This window comes from Ostrinia furnacalis, unplaced genomic scaffold (assembly GCF_004193835.3).
Source record: "Ostrinia furnacalis isolate ACB-3 unplaced genomic scaffold, ASM419383v2 OfSCF0976, whole genome shotgun sequence".
NCBI classification, from domain to species: domain Eukaryota; kingdom Metazoa; phylum Arthropoda; class Insecta; order Lepidoptera; family Crambidae; genus Ostrinia; species Ostrinia furnacalis.
Window position 1 is genome coordinate 169,626 of NW_021131215.1, and position 18,254 is coordinate 187,879.

The window sequence follows — 18,254 nt, forward strand, 5'->3', positions numbered from 1 at the left end:
TTGCTTTGACATAGCTAGTATTGTTACCTATTTGTTACTGTTTATTACTGTTAATTAAGACAATATAATACTGTTTACGCAATATTTTAACCATGCTGTGTGTACACGTTATTTGAGTGATGATCTAGATCTAAGCATAAGTTACTTTCTTTATATATTATTTGTGATTGTTACTTGTTGTGTATGCCTAATAATAAATAAATAAATAAATTTGTCTATTGTGAATTATAATGCCTACACAGCTTGTAATGTTATCCGCCGGGTGACGCTGGGTCATAGGTAGTTCCGTAGTAGGTATATTTATTGTTTAAATATGATTACTACCTAATAATTTAAAATCATGTACTATTCATAATTTAACTCTACAAGAACCTTACCTCTTTCTCAGTCCTCTTTGGAGATATTATTTCTTTTCTCACACAATCCCTTCTGACCAACGAAGGGTTAGGGCTGAAAAGAAGATTCCTCCCGCGCACTAGGCAGCCTCGATGCGGCAGCCAATCGAATATAATTAGGTATGACGGTGTATGATAAGCCCTCACACTAGGCAGTCAAGAGTGTTCTCGGAGAGCCAGATTGGCTGCCACAGCCTGGCTGCCTAGTGTGCGGAGTCGTTCAGTCTTCACCTTTCATTGACCCATAAAAAACCATAGCTCACAATTTGTTAGTATTAAACTTATCAGTGCCATTGCTAATCTGAATCTTTTTGTTTCAGGACAAATTGGCAAAACCTAAAATACAGTTCCTACCTGGAAATGAAGGGGTAAGTTCACATAATGTTTTCAAAATAATATGTAATACATTAGCAAGTTTCCTTGTAGGGAAGAGGATGATGTTATGTATTCCGATACTTGCTGTAATTTTGTCAGGAGTACGAGAATAACAGACATGTTTATTATTATTTATAGCTAATAAAAACATACGCAGAACATACTTTTAATCTGCGGAATTTACATAACAATATGACCTTATCACATCGCTGTTTTGTTAACTATTGAGAAACATCATAGTTAATAGGGGATTAATTGTAAGACGTGCGTATCACGGCTCACATTAAATATAATTTAACATTTTACTCGTACACGGCACGGCGGTAATTATGAAAATTGGCCTGTACGTACAGGCCACATCGTCTATCATTGTAAATACTTCAAGTACACGCGAACATGATTAATTTTCGACCGCGGCGCCTTTCCTTCGATACATAACCAGTATTGAAATACGTACGTATCCTCAATACGAATGATGCTTAGATGTTTTTTTTTGTTTTGTGCGTTCAGAATTGTTATATTTGGTTATAAAATACTTCGTTTTGAGCCTCATTAGTGACTGGGGAAACTCCTCGGTCCCCAGAAAATTCCCCACATGCTCTTACTGTCCTGACACTATACTTGACAAGTAATTAGTTTTTATGTTTGAATAACTCGGTCATTTTGTCCTTGTGCGATTACCCTATTTTTGCATTCATTTGAAATCACGTCACAATGATAAACAAACAGAACCTTCAAGTGACGTCAAACGTGGCTATTTCTGTACAAGCGATGGAGACAAGTTTGACAGAAAAATTATAACAATTGAATGGTAGTATCCTATTTTAGATGTCCAATTGTCCATGAACTTGTATTTTGAGAAACACAGTACAGTGAACAGTGGGCTGAGTGTGAGTTTACATCAAACGCGCTCAAACGTTTCCCGCTAGGGGCGCTGTACAAATCGTCATACATTTAATGTCATTTTTTGAAACTCACATTATAGGCCCTCAGCCGCCCTAGACAAAACGCACTTTTTGATCGAATCGAAAATCGAATCCGTCAAATTCCATACAAAAAAGGGGCTTTTCGACCACTTTTCGACTGGTTTGCGATTATTTGCACTTTGTCTAGACCCACAGGGGGCTTAGTGCGAGTTTAGATCAAACGTCGTCGTCACTGACAAATTTCAAAAATGACAATGACATTAAATGTATGACGGATTGTACAGCGCCCCTAGCGGAAACTTTCAAGAACTAAAATTTTCAAATATTTTTAGCGCGCTCACTGCCGCTCACTAGTGAGGACGTTTAATGTAAATTCACACTAAGCTCTCTGTAGAGTCCTATTCCCTATTAAATTTCCACAATCCTAAATTTTGAGGAAGATGGTGCAGTGGACAGACTTCAGCCTATTTTGTTGCAGAATAGCCCCTATTAGAACTGCATAAGGATGCAGTGTTTAGCTTGACGTCGTACTGTTAACATATCGAAACCGCAGGGCGTCAGGACGGGGCCTCGCCGGCGCCGGGCCTTGACTTGCCTGAGCGTACCAGTTCACGCTTGCGGCACTCGATACGCTTGCGAAATTATATGATGACCCACTTAGCCGATTTCGTTTTGCCGTTTGTCGCAGCACTAATTTTTTTCACCCTAAAACACAATAGCGCTGCCAAGAATACTCTGACTCCAATCTGGAGTATTTCTACCATCTATCATCTAACAAGGAATCGGAACGCGCAGAACATGTTTATTTAATTATAAACCCGTTCCGTAACCATTTTTATTCTACTCGGTTTTAATGTATTGGCTTCTATGCAAAATAGATTCTTGAAATCAGTAGCAACAGTATTGCCTAATTACTTTATTATTTTTTGTACCACGCTCTCTCATACATGGTCTGTCTAATTTAACCAATAACAAATCAACAATTAACTTTGGAGACCTTCACTCCGATTCAAAGTGGCCCGATAGCAACTATACGTGTTTATCTTACAAACTCACATACGTACGGCCAATCGACATAACAACACTTAACCTTTTCCTTAAGCGCCGTGGCAATGTCCTCTGTAGACGAAGCGTCTTTAATTTTTATTTTGTCCGGTGTTCGTAACGCCTTCCCGTTCGATCTGTCAAACGCATGACCGTATTCGTTTAGTTACCGCAAAAACAAAGGTAATGCAATTTTGTTTACAAGGTGATAACCCCCGAGCCCCGCGCGGCCGCCCGGCGCCGTCGACCGGTTTGCTTGTAGCCACTGCTCGACTCGTTTACCGGCTTGACGTGGTCTCTTCTCTTGTTGCTCGTCGAGAGTCACTTGCCCGTGTCGTATGTAAACGACCTAGCCAAACGTATTCACCGTCCAAATGATCCATTTACCAAAACTAACTCACACCCCATCCATCAATCCCTTATCACCACCATCAATTTATAACCGGTTATTAAATATCCACGCTATACGGAAAAAGTTCAACCTTGGCTTTGTAACTTTTTTAACATCGAGAAAACAGGAGATGCTCTTCTCTGAAACGCTTTAACCAACGTATCATTCTTCGAATATCTCGCTATCGGTGTTAAGTCCGAGACTGGTTGGCACATATCCAACTTGCACATAATAACCACAATTCAATGAGTCGCGGACCAGAATAGTAAATAAGATAGAGTGGACGGTGTAAAAATAGCAACCGTTCCAGTCGCTAGTGGGCTTGCATGTGTTGCACCTCCCAGGTGAGACGGACGTTGTCCCCTGCGCGACACCCGACTTGCCTCATTTCTCCCCGATTACTTTTTACAAACGCAACGTCTTATCCAACCTCAGTTCTCTGAACTTCTCTACATATGCACGCAAATCTAAACCTAACAGTACCAAAGCTGGCATTTAGAACCTGTAATATTCCCGCATCGATTGTTGTCTGTCATCTAATGAATCATCTACGACTATTGTGCCATGTTTTGTATTACAAAATTGAATCGCAAAGTACATTGGACACAATTTGAGTCGGTCAGGTCGTTGTCCTCCCGAGACACTTTATTACCTTCACCAACGGTTTGCGGAACATTATTGCAGTCCTTGAAAACAGGATTGGATTTAAAATTCATAAACTCTTTTGGGTTTTAAATTATCAGAAACCGTATTTTACCCACTTTGGGCACTCTAAACATGTCCGATTTGTCAAATATTATAATGTAGAGTTCCCGACTTCCTTCTTTTCAATTTATTACTGCGATAATAATAATATGCCAATTAGTATTGACATAGTTGCTAATGTTTCATTTGAATCATTACAATCGTCCCTGAACAATGAATGTATTCTCATAGCCAATAGCGAATACATATTAATAAAACTTGCTGAGTGATAAGTATGGCTTTTTTAAACCGGCGCAGATCCAAGGATATGCACGCAAACTAAAATCCACATAATAATATTACGGAGCGAAGATGTTTCTAGAAAAGTTACGCATGCATGCAATTATTGTAGATTACTAGCCCATACTTTTCTTCCTATAATAAAGTTAGATTCAACAACTTCAACATTCTATTCGTAGCCTAGCCCTTGAAAAAGGTATTACTCGCTTATCCGAATAGCCTCTTTTTAGCAATTGACATTGTTGCTAAAGCTACTATAGAACAAAGGTGCTGCGTGGACCCCTTTATCAAATCATAATGGGTGCAGCCACGTGATCAAACAATAGTGTTTACACTCAGGTACAAGGACGACCTGTGCCATACTGCGTCCAGTTCGCTAAGATCTCCGTGCTGCCCATTGTTTTAAAGTCGATGTCGCGATAATTAAAGCTAAATTATAAAGGAACCATTGTGGTAACTCCCGCAAATGTTCAGGAAACGTTATGTTACTTTGTTGGTCTTGATGATATGCCATAACATGCTTAATATTAAGCATTGATAGTTTCGAAACTATAAACCAAAGTGTCCAAACATTTTAGCTTTTGTGTATCGTTTTAATATCCAGTAACTATTGATGGTTATTCAAAATCGCAGATTGATCTTTTTGTTCGATATTGAATTCATTAACCCAGATATTTTAATGCCTTATGTATAATGAAACCACTTATTTTGTTTGTACCAATAAATAGAGTCATTTTCCAAATTCAATTGTGTAACCTAAACATTTTTAACTTTCCTTCCCTTCTGCAGTAAAACTTTCAGTATTTCTAAGAATATTTGCTGCATGCAAATTTATCGCAGGATTATCATTTTCATTGTCTTTGAATGTGTTTCACTTACATAACAATTAATTCAAGTAGGCGTCCTTTATCTACTTACACTTTTCAGTGACCGTATGCTCATTGACGTCTATTTCCCTGACGTCATCATTCTACTTTGTATTCTTCTGATATCGCATATTGTTAATAATTATACAGCTAAATGTTATCTCTATATTTTATCTAGTTAATTTAAACTGCATTCAAAAGCTTTCATAAATGTCAGGTTCAAAGTTAATTCCTAACATTGATTGTGTTTTATTGTGCAACTTATGTACAGTACTAAACAGATTCTGCCACCGGAACAAATCCGGACGAGCCTTATGACTATTAAGGTCGATTGGTTGCTTAGCTAGACAAAATGGCCGTGAGGTCAGGGTTTCAAAATACATTCATTTGATACCCTATGTAGATAATGTTCGAGGTGAGGAATTAAAAGTTGTCATTTCATTATAGGAACGTTTATACGAAGGTTTCTGTCTCGTCCTAAAATTCGTGGCCATAAATCTTAAGCATACATAACGGCGGCGGTTTTTTTGGGTGTCCGTTGCGTTTCGACAATAGAAAAACGACGTTTAATCGTTTTACATTGACAAAAACGAAACAGACTTACCCATTGACACGGATTCGTCACCGATGGCTCGTTTACTCCCAAGCAGGGTGCTGGGAGCGATCGGCGGAACGGCTCTGATTTCCTCGTGGTAATTGCTGAAGTATGCGGACGGCGGTGTCGTCTTATTGGGCTGCGGGCCGTACGTGCGCGATATTCACTTTCACTTCGCAGCGCGTGCGGTAGCTAGCGGGCCCGAGTGGACAGCGCTTGCTGCCGGCTTGGGCGTGAGATTAAGGCCATAAAAACTAGACAAACACTATTGAAACAAACACGCTGCCCACAGATGCTCGAAATCCGTATCGGGCACCAGCTGATCCATTGGGAAGGCACATTATATCATATTATCATCGACTTAGATAACGTTATCGATTTTGATAACGAGTGTACTGAATGCACAAACAATTCTTATTTATGCGGTAGGTTTCGTCTGGATTATGGAAAGATTTTAAATTTGAAATAATCTCCGCTATAAAAACGTGTCTAAAGCAGCCGTATTCTTCTTGTCGCGTAACTACTGATAAAAAATTCTACAATCGGACTCTATCGAACTGTTCTTTGGCTTTCACTTTCCAATTTTTTGCTATAATACTTACGTCTGCTACATAGCTATTAACACTCATTCCGAAAATTTGGCCCACTTTGGCTTACCTAAATTAAGTTAATAGAAGCTATTTGAACAAACGACCTTTGCGCAAGCGCCATTCGACCATTGAGGACACTGCAGCGGCCATTACAACAGAATCATGCTTCAGTCGCTGATTTTGCTGCATGTTTTTCATCGTCTAGTGAATTGATTATGTTTAAAGCGCCGCATTATTGCTGCAAGCGGTTGATTCAATAGAAGCGATTACCAGGTAAAACTTGGCGTGATCAGGTCTGTGGCAATTATGTAAATACATACGAAAATTCGTGATCGACAATCTCAGACCTTTAAATAAAGTTCTATTCAATTCCGACAGCAAATTATAGAATTATTTGTACAATAGTAGTTTCAGCGAAAAATCCATTCTCTTGTTAAATGTTTTGTGAAAAAAAAAGCAATCTGAAGCATACCTATCTCAAGTAGAATAGTATTGAACATTGTCAACGCCTCTGGTAAATAAATTGTGGTCAAGCCGGTATCCCACGTCGGGCATGTGCCTCACAACTTTTATCCGTAAGGCGGTCGCTTTAATGCTGTTTTTCCATTAAAGAAGGGAAAGTTGTTGTGTGCACCGCCCCGACGCGTGTCCATCATACATAGCTAATACCGCTTTCGATGCCTAACGAGGAAGTGCATTTATATAAATTAATATTTATGGTACTTTAGTTCTGCCATTAGGGCGGTCAGTCAATTTGCTAAATCGTAAACTTGCACCGTAAAACGAAGTCATTACACCCTTGGGCCTGCTATTAGCTTTGGTGTGGCAAATTGTGTGTTTCGCAGAGGTGTTGACATATTACGCTATAGTTTTACGTCTTCCTATTTACTAAGCTTTTCAAATTACCGCAACATTAACAACTGTTCCATATTAATGATGATGTGTCAATCAAACATTATCGCTGAAACAAAAGGTTCCAATGAGTTAACTTTCGACCCACCACAAAGTTCATAGAAAAGATAAGAAAGCAGATGGGTAACCGTTTTTTGCGGATGTTTGCTAAGCCGATAACGCAAAGAGCTATCACTTGCAATGGGCGTGCAGTGAGTACAGACTACAGACAGACTAGGCATAAAAGACAACGTTTTTTATGGAGCCCATGCACAGAATCCTAAAACAAATTTCAATGGAAAATCACGAGCAACTGTAATCAGACTGACAAACAAAAATGGGCCTTACCGTGAAGCTTGCTCGTGTACCGCATCTCAACCTGTTCACAAACCAAACACGTTAGGTGGCGCTCGTGTCGACCATTTTTTGTACTTGTTAAAAATTTCTCCTAAGAAATGTGGGGCTTCCCTTGTCCTTTACTGCAGCTGGACGATAAATAAAATGAATTCTGCGTAACTTAATTTCTTAGGTGCCTTTAGAACTGACCTACAAGTATAAATTAGTCCGAGTTTGGCAACGGCGATAATGTATGTATGCAATCAAGTGTGCAATGTCACATTGTTCTACGTGATGAATTTGTGACCTGTTGCATTGATAACAGTGATAGCAATGTTATTATTAAGCACAATTTGTATAAGCACCTTTTGCGAATCTGATCGTTCAACGACAATAATATGAAAGGTTATGTTTTAAAAGTAAAGATTTATCATTTAAGTATCGCAATATTTTATGCTCTTCATTAATAGAAAGAAATTAAAAAACAAAAATGATAATGTCTACATTTTATAAAACTCATAATTTATGTGTTTTGGAAGTAACGTAATGTTTTGGAAGTTTAACTAGCCGTCTAACCTTTTTGCACAATTAATCAAAAGATACAAGGTTTAAAAAAACTAACATCTGTGATTACACAACGATCATGAGCTGTCACTCCAAAAGGTATTGTGTCTAACGGTGTTGCTAGATCAAAATTGGCAAGTCCCAAAAAGCAAATAAATAACAACATTCGATTCCGTCACAGTCACAGCAGCTTTCACTTCAATGGGGCGTGTGGATTTTAATGAAAAAGTTTAATTACTGCTGTCCCAACAATCGGACCGGGTTCTAGATTTGGGGTATGGATAGGCAAACAATATCCGGGTTCCGATGTAAAAAGGACAAGTAGACAGAACTGTATACGCTGCACTGGCTTATACGAAAGCTCGGAATGGAGCCGATAATAAATTGTGCCTGGCAGGAGTTACGCAACTCAGGTAAAAGTTACCTCTCGCCAGCGGCACTATTCTGTCTGACTGAACTTCAGCTGTTCTGGCAAATGATACTTCAATGTTCATGGAACTGGTTTCCAAATCGAACTTGACACCACTATCAATGAAAACTACATTAAATTTTAAAATCGTAGGCATAACATGCAAAATGTCCTTTCTCAACTTGACCTACATTATGAAACGGCTTACTAATAAGGATAAAAGTTTGATAATCTGTCATACGATACGACATAGAATACGATCTCTATAAATTTATGCTGAAATTGTTTAGAAAAGATTTCATTTACGTTTTGTTTCCATTAAATTAATCCCAATCCCAACTAATATTATAAATGCGAAAGTAACTCTGTCTGTCTGTCTGTCTGTCTGTCTGTCTGTCTGTTACGCTTTCCCGCTTAAACCTCGCAACCGATTTTGATGAAATTTGGCATAGAGATAGTTTGAGTCCCGGGAAAGAACATAGGATAGTTTTTATCCCGGTTTTTGAAACAGGGACGCGCGCGATAAAGTTTTTCTGTGACAGACAAAATTCCACGCGGGCGAAGCCGCGGGCGGAAAGCTAGTTTAACATAAAAATGAAGAATAAAATTAGAGATAAACTTGAAAATGCTGTTGCATTGCTCAAAACTTTATAAACAACCTATCGGTCTCGGATATGGACATTATTGGACATACCCACACGACTATTCGAAAAAAAATCTACTTTTTACCATCATCTATCTATACCTGCCGGAGCTAGGCTGCAGCATGATAAATTATGGGGTGGCATATCTAAATCAGTTCAATACATTACAGAATAAGCTAGGAACCGGTCCGGCTCACAATTGTTTTCGCCCTGCCGAGCTGCCGCTCCGTATCGTAAGTTTGTGACGCCCGTTATACAACAAATCTTATTAGCTGAACTACAGAATAACAGTTACGTGGCATCTATACCACACCCGTCTTGGTCAATTTCCTACGGCGCATGTCCAATTATATTATCAACAGATTTTTTTCGTACTCTTTGCAGCGTGTGAGATTGCGTCATGTTCGCAAGTTTTCTCACTTCAGATAACAATGGCCCTTTTTGATTTGAACCAATGATAGAATTTTGAATCTATTCTTAGCATTCTTTCCTTAGTCTTATGAACTAAAGAAACGATGTCTTATCGAGTAATACCTACTCAAATTTCCATGAATTATTTTCTCATTTCCGCATTCGGATTTTTATACCAACTTTGGCCAATAACGTCAGTGATGGAACGCGTAGCTACATTTCTTGGCGATCACTGTATGACCTAAACATATTCAAACACAAAAGTGAACGGTTATGTTTGTCGAGAGTGAAATTATTTACAAGCTGGTTCAAATTGCCTGTACGAGATAACTTCATACCTTCAACTTATTGAAAAATCAAACTTCCTGAATGGAGTAATGTTAGGTTAGGAAAACGTAGTTCACAAGAAATATAAGGGGGTCAAGTAATCAGTAACATCGAGTGCATAGCTTGGATTTATGAATGCCAACGACATGCAATCACCGTGTGACCTATTGACTCTACAAGTACTAGTAATCGCTTCGAATCCCTAAACTGAAACAACCAACCTTTGACCCATTACTTAATTTAACAACAGCCGTCATATTAACACGCTCGCTACTATTTTATAATCGGTAAAAAACTATGATGTTAAATCTTTTAAGCCTCGCTGAAATATCCGCTTGGAAACAATAATACGGCGCACCTACACCGCGGCGCGATGGCATATTGAATTCAGCCACCGAGAATGGTTTCGCAGTCGATTTGTCTGCTTTATTGTGTGTGTAGTGCGCCACTGCTATTTGCTTTGGCCGAGGAACGTTCGCGGTGACTATCATTGGCAGACGGCAAATTTATTTACCAACTTACATTGACACGTATTGATGTAGCTCGATATCAACATATCCCAGAGTGACGCTCAATTGTGTTATCTTCCGCTTTGTTGGAGAAAGGCCAATGCTATTTTGTTCTTATACACTTCTGAGATTCATTTCCTACTGATTTCCTTCCAACGACAAATCAATTGATATCAACGTTGAACTAGTTATTTCATTTCATTCAAAGATCACGTATGTCTACTGAATTATAGCCTATAATTTATTTTATTATAGCATTTGTATGTGCTCAACTCTCTCGGCGCAAATCTTTTGTTTTTACCTTGCCGGTTCTCATAATATCAGTAACACAATCTAGTTTATTTTACGAAGAGAAACAATCAAAGGCAATAAAAGTATGTTGTAAATATTGAACTCTCTACTTAACTGTATCTTCTAGTTATCTTATGTAGATTGGTGTTAGATTTTGCCTTCCCCTAACATCAGTAATTGTGTTGTACCCAGACGTAATATAAGCTCGTAGCGACGAAGGCGTGGCTGGCGTCACGTCGCGTCGGCGCCGTGTCTACGCTACTTGATTGTTTTCAATCCAGCATTCATGACCCATCTTCACCCACACAGATACGGGAAAAAGCTTCCCTCATTTCTCTACCCCTAATATCTACCACTTGTTGATTGTTATGTGAAGCCTTCGTACTTTGCATGGGTATTTGCTTTTCATTTTGTTGATATCTATTAACATTATGATGATGACGCTACTACTGAACAAAAAAAATTAAACCTAAAATAATGAATTTTGAAACTTATTATATTTTCCATTTGTAGTTTCCCAAATACATTGAATACCTAGAAGGGAACAATTTCTAGCGAACTAATGCAGTGGAGACCATCCCGCATCAGATTGGCAGTAAATTTATGCGCTTCTACTACGCGAGCACGAGCGTGATCTTCGGCAAAAATTCCACGGATCCGATCTCGACTCTCGAGCGCGTGTTTCGCACCTTGATCTAAATACTTGCGACATTGTCTGCTGGCGGCGTTGCTATACCTCCTGTATCATATCAATGACAATTTTGGTTTCAATTCAACACAACGCGTCTAATTATAATACAAACGTATGCTATAACGGGAACCAAACCAATGTTGAAAATACGCGATGAATCAGTTGCATCAATTTTAGCGCACGAATTTATGCTCCATAGTTTTTGGAAATCTGACTGTGATCGTATTAGGGTTTAGTAACTTTGTATCCTAAATAGGATAATAAGATAGCCAAGATCCATTGCGTAATAAAAATATTTACGTTCACTCCATTACAATCCGTAATACACTGTGATAAGGGTATATGTTCGCAGATTTCATGGGACACGTCCCTCATAAAGCCTCTTTTCAGTCGCGCTTGGCTCCCTGGGGAAATACTAGCCTCGGTCAATCCCCTCTTGTTACTACGCCACTTTTCGTGGCCCCGTTTCCTATCAACTACGGACTTTACTGTCTGTTATGGATGTAATTTAGCACATGATTTAGAATAAACTTGAGCTGTTTTTGTTTTGAATGCCAGCTCTTTAATTTACTGTTTTCCTCCATATTATTTCACTTGCTACCTAGTGCGAAATCAATTTAATGTTTTATTTTAATGCGTACACGTAACAATGGAATTGTTATTTGTCGGTTAGTTAGTAAAAGTGACTCGAGTGAATGCACAATGGCGGTTTGACTGTCTGTAGTGAGAACATCCATTCGACTTTTACTTACCGGTCTTTTGATAGTTGATCATCAAGCAGCTAAAATTCATAATCATTTTTCATCCTCATTATACTTACAACAATAACTGCTTCTGCTTTTATTTGGACTAATATTGTTAGCCTACAAACTTGTAATTTAAAACTACCTTAGTCATCGAAATCGAACCGGAGGTGTTCGTTTTCGCAACATCAAATAGTAGTTACACCATTATTAAATGTCTCAATAATGAAAGATTTCTATGTATTTCACGTTGTATCAAAAGGTGTGCCTGCAATATTGGTTACGCAAGGAGTTCACGTGATCTGTTAGTGGTTATGCTGAGGCAGGTATGTACATATCGACGGAACTCCTATCGGGCGTTGAGTAACCAGCGTTGGAAAGAGCTTCGTTACGTAGAAGTTTCGATACAGCCTCGCAATGTAAGGCCGCAGTTGCCGTCACGTTGTCGGTGAGAGGCGCCCCTCCTCCCACGGAAGGTCGCGAGCGGCCGCGAAGGAGAACGGCACCAGAATGGATCCTTGCGGTGACCCACCCAACCAATGCTCGCGGTACAAGCAACAAAGCAAACAATACACGTTTCTTATTGTCATTCGCAGGTGCCTTTCAGATAATTCCCAAATTTAATTGTGTTAATCGATTATTTGATGTAGCACCTTATTTATCAACGGAAACTCTTATCATGGTTCGAATGGCGTATGGACTGATTTCAGTAATCTAATCACTAATTGTTTTGTCACATGAAAAATATAAATTAACATAGTACGACAGTTCATTCACCGGGATAGAAAATCTTTAGTACGCAGAAAATATTTGTTGACATGACTACAAGCGTGATTGGTCGTTAGATATTTTCGCAAGTCTCTGAACCAGGTGTGCGCTAATGGAAAGAAAATTGCATCGGCTGTAATTACTAAACTTGTATACTCTAGGTGAATGGTTTTGCGTGGTTCGGTTATTTTGTTGGAAACGTAATGGAACGATGAAACATTTAAAGCAAGGCATTCTGGTTCCAGTACGACTTTTTAATGAGAGTTGCTTTGACCAATCGGAGAGCTGCGGGCATGAGAAAAAACCCAAGTAAGGCGGGCGCACACGAGTGCACCTTTGCAACAATGCGCGAGACTTGAATACTGTTTTTTCTACATATACATATAATTAAATGAATCGGTGTTACCTCACCGCTGCCGACGATTGCGACAAGAGCCGCATCGTCCATTAGAAAGTCGGCGAATATGCAAATAGTATCGTAGAAACCTCACGAATAACTGGCCACTCACTTCGCCTTTAAATGTGCTGCGATGAAAGTGACTATTACCGTTAGTAAATTGTGTTAGAATCATTTCTTCCGCGAACCTATCGCCAAATTCTGTTCATCTCCTTCTTCTCTTATTCACTTACTATTTTCAAAAGACACTTAAGTTGTTGAAATGGTAAAGATGTTGATTAAACAGTCTTACATTGTTTATAAACATGTCGACTGTATGGACGTTAATGTTCATTTGTCTAGCAAAATAACCTCATTTCTCACGTTGAATTTCTTCATTAAATTATAATGAAAGAAAAAGTAATTTACATGAAATGTTGTTTTTAAAACAATAGATAACTGAGCCTTATCTATTTGGTTTCAACATGTCGACGATTGTACTTTATGATGACATTGTTGCCTTATTTCAATCTCGAGTTTCATAATTTTCCAAGAAATTGCAAGATCTTAACGATTATTTCAAAATGGAAAACGAATTGACTTATTTATTACAGTTAACGTCTTGATTGTTTGTTAATGATTTGATAGAAGTTAAAATGTTGAGACATTTGAAAGAAATCGAATTAACAATCAACATTTCCACAGAGACTAGGTGGAATATAAGAAGCCAGTTATATTTTCTGAAATATTAAAATAATTAGTATCCTGGTATATCCCGCTATTGGGTTTCCACTAAAAAGTAATTCCCCTGAATTGAAACTTGACTTCTTTGGCATTTCTTTGATATCATATTCTTTTGCAATCTCATTGTTCACTTGGCTTTGTTCTTTGTGACTGTTGCAACTGCTTCGTTGTATCCTTATATCCAAAGTTGAAGGTTGAACTGTAAACAACTTCATTACAATTATTGTCAATATGTATTATCTTGTATAAAATATCAAGCCGGTAACCAATTAACATAGTGGCAGCGATCACAACCCGGTCGCGTGGATTTCCCGCTACGATTCGCGTTGAAGCGATCCATTTATTATCGTCGACTGCTGGCTGACGTATGCCAACACATGGATACTCCGTAATGTATTCACGGCACTCTATGTATAAAGATCAATTTGCCTCGCACGACCTGTGCCACCTCCGCGGTGTTGCGTCAATAAGATACAACACGTTAATTCGAGGTTGGGGCGCACGATCGCATTTTGCGTCCGGGTTTGTCCCGTTTGTAATACCATCATGAAGGCAATCAAACAGTTTCTCAGTAACCAAACGGAACTTATTAGTTCTACTTACATACGCCGAGCATCGAGTTAACAACCCAAGCCTACGACTTAGATATGTGTTCGTTGCCTGTATATCTCTCGGTCGAGTGAGCCGAACGGACCGGTTGTGACGGCCTCTCACTTTGCAACTTCGTGTACCGCTTGCTTGCTGTGAAATTAGGTAACCAACAAAAGCCAGTCGCTGCGCACGACGGGCAATAAACAATAATGAAATCACTCCCACTAAATCGAAACTAAAAACTGAAAATCCTCCTGTACACGTAAACGATGACGTAACCACAACAGCTACTGATACGGCTGTCACGTATTCAGATATGGTGTCTAGGAATTAATCGACAAAGTGGCATTCGAATAATGCCTTGAAAAACGGATGATGAATTTCCTCGTGTTTTCCGGTCCAACTGAGGCGTACAGTGCGACCTTCACGTGAAGACAAACAATAAATCTGACGACCTTGAAATGCATAATCTGCAGAATGCAGATGCATCGGAGTCATTACCTTTAAATAGGATAAGTGATCATGTGTGTTATTGTATTAGTGACAATTTCAAAACAATAAACAAGCAGCAAACCAAACAATGAAAGAAGCCATGAGAGCTGGATGATGCGGGCCAGACGGCTGTTCACCGAATGCCGAAGTGTTCCATCGCGAGGCGCACTTTATATCGGCCGTCGCTGCCGCAGAGAAAGCCGCGCCCCGCGCTCCCCCGCGCGTTCCGTGAGCTCCGTTGGTAGCGGGTTTTTTCCTCATTAGATCCATAATTCCATATTATACTTTATGCCTTCGTTGTTTATCAAACTTGACTCGCGTACTGATAGACGTCACAGCTTTGTTGTATTATTGGCGCTATTAACGTTTTTGTGCAAATCGACTTCTACGAAAACAAGTAATACGTATATTGTAAGATATCATATTTAAAATAGGCAGCAGAACACTTGGCTTTATTTGGAAAATGACTTTTAGTTCGCTCAATTTCCGCGATAGACGTTCAATGTCAAGTTCAATGCTATGCGATGCTATTGAGCATGCAATAGTCATAGTCATCCCCCACAGGAAGAGCAGGGTTGCGTAACGTGTGTTCCGAGTATCGGCTAACACGTTAGCGGCGGGACTTGCCGGGTTATTGCTCCACCAGTCTCCGCTTCGCAGCGCACTCTTTAATAGGTTAATTGCCTGGCATTGTGGTGCTGGCACATATCGTCAGCCGCGACCTTAAAGCGACTCGCGGCCACGCATGTAGGTGTGCGACGTGCGCGTCACCAAATGAGATATGCCTGGACTGACGACCTTACTATGCTCTTTTATTGTCTTCATAAAAGCACTGGATTTACTAGCTAGACCATTCTCATTTTATATTCTTTTTTCACGTAATGCCGAATGCCGGCCTTTCACAAAAAAAAGAACATAGATGACAATGTAGAATTCTCAGCGCTATGTGGACGACTTTCGATAAGATATCTTATGCTCAAATCTGACAATGAATCTTAAAAAAGTTTCTGCAGTTTCTAGAAAATATAATACCAGTTTAAACCTTAACAAAATTGATCTTACAAACGAAACGAAATTACCACTTTTTCTGTTTCTGGCACTGAGCATCGAACCGCGAAGCCGGTACTCCCAATGACCTCAATAAACGGATTCCGTGAATCTGTTCTCTTGTTTTCTAAATTTGTAACTTTATAATATACAGTGTAGTCGCATGACGGTGAAACGGTATGATCTGCTCGCGTTCGTTCAGCGTTGAACAGCACTTGTGCAGCCGCGACGTTGCCATTCCAGCCGATGAAAGTAATTGCTCACTTGAGTACACGCAATACCCACACAGTTACATTCGCGTACTTACTGCATGTTGCCGACAGGATACCCTTATTTGGCGCTGCCAGTCTAAACGCAGGTTTCTCGTAGGAGTCTCCCCGTTTTTCACCAGCTGCAAAATAATCTGTTATTATTGTAATTCTACGCACAGTAGTTGCACTGAACTATTGGTATGATTCACTTAGAAATCGCGTGAACTCTTGCCAGGCTTCCCACGTCGGAACTCTACATCCCATACTCTACGTAGAGGATTCTCTATTTATTATTCATATGCTTCTTTTAACGATGTTACGTTTTATAAACATTGTCCATGTGCCCTGTTTTCGTAGCTGCCTCTTCCTACTTAATGGACGCATCTGTTATCAGAGTGGTTCCGGTTTGACGCAGATATTGTCACCGTTTTACGTCACGCGATGCTCGAACTCGTTGTAGGGTAGAACTTTTCAAATTAAACAATATACCAGTATATTTTACATGAAAGCAATCGTTTTGCAATGCTCCAATGTGTATGTGTAATGCAGAACCGACAAAACGGCACCAACACCTCATTATCTGCAATTGAAATGCAAACAATTAAAATTTTACTACACTGGATTTCGACTTAACATTGTCTTTTTACTGGCACTAAATAGTTGGCACGTGAGTTCGTACAATAATAGGAAATTCGTATGAGAATAAACAGGCATACGCATACGAACACGACGAAGCCGTAAAAATCAGCGCTAATAGCATGATAATCTTATTAATGTTTGTTTTGTTCCTCTCTAACCAGTTATCGTTTTGTATTTTCAGAAAATCTCGATTCCGGCTCCTGCCAGTGGCAATGGGTCAGCGGGAGAGGCTACGTTTCACTTCAGCGTCAATAGCAATGCAGAAATGGAGGGTCCACAGGTAAATGGAACAATTGCCGCAATTCCGACAAATTCCTTCTTGCAATCCGCTTAAATTATCGCTGCTTCTAATTAGGCCGATGTAATTGAAAAGAGCGCTTATTAAAGATAGACTCAACAATTTTCCTCTTGTGTAGGTACACCGTAAAAGATACTGTTACCTTGATCAGTAATCATAGTTGATACCGTTGTACGGGTATTAACATGCAGATATTGACATTGTTTCATAGTTAATTAATCGACTGCCCTTTCTTTCGTCACTACGCCAATTAGTGCAATATTGACGCAATAAATATGCTTGTAAATCAAATCAAACTCATTGATATAAATTGTAGAGCCCTGCGGAAGTTCCGAATAAGTATCTCAAATCTAAAAGCATGTGAAATATTTTTAGTATGAAATAAATTAGGCTTTTTCTTAATATAAAGAAGTAGGTTAGCAAAAATCTAAAGCATATTGTGCTAAGTCTCAACACTAGGCAAGAGCAAAATATTCTATTTCAATTATCCCATACCTATGGTGTAACTAAACAGATCCGTCACATAGATTGTTCTTTTCCATATTATTACGGCAATCAAAAGTGTAAGTCCACAATAATGTATAACATTCCTATTCCATGCATTTATGAGTCCAATCTGTAAAACACACTTCAAGGCAAGAAAAAAATAATTTTAAAATCTTTAAATTGCTTTCACAATTTATTGTTCTTTGAATGGATTATAATTTACTTCCATGTCTTCAAACCATTATCAAATCATCCTCCGGCTTTATTTCTTCTCTTCGATTATGCTTTTCAAGATCGCATTTATGTTTGCGAGTAGTGAGTAAACATTGACATTAAAATCTCAAGGTTAGTAACAGGCGATAAGTACTAGTTGAAATGACAGTATATCTGTGTTTTTAGGCATCGAGATAAATACTTATTTACTTCGAGTAGCAACAGCAACACAGCTATTTTTGTTGTTAACTACATAACTAAAGTTTTGATGATATACAACACGTGACCAATGTTTGTTCAAGTGAACATTATAATATGCCTTAAACGTCAGCATCTGATTCTGACATAGTCAACAGATAATGTAACT

The 18,254-nt window shown here is 39.0% G+C and overlaps 1 protein-coding gene across 3 annotated transcripts in view; it reads left to right on the top strand.

Annotated features, from left to right (window-relative positions):
- The window catches only part of Su(Tpl) (Suppressor of Triplolethal), a 57,799-nt gene that overhangs the window by 14,154 nt on the left and 25,391 nt on the right, over positions 1 to 18,254 (top strand). For all 3 annotated transcript variants that reach the window (XM_028301704.1, XM_028301706.1, XM_028301705.1), the window contains exons 2-3: positions 716 to 763; positions 17,072 to 17,170. In XM_028301704.1, the coding sequence (XP_028157505.1) occupies positions 716 to 763; positions 17,072 to 17,170 (147 nt within the window). The remainder of the gene's footprint in view (positions 1 to 715; positions 764 to 17,071; positions 17,171 to 18,254) is intronic.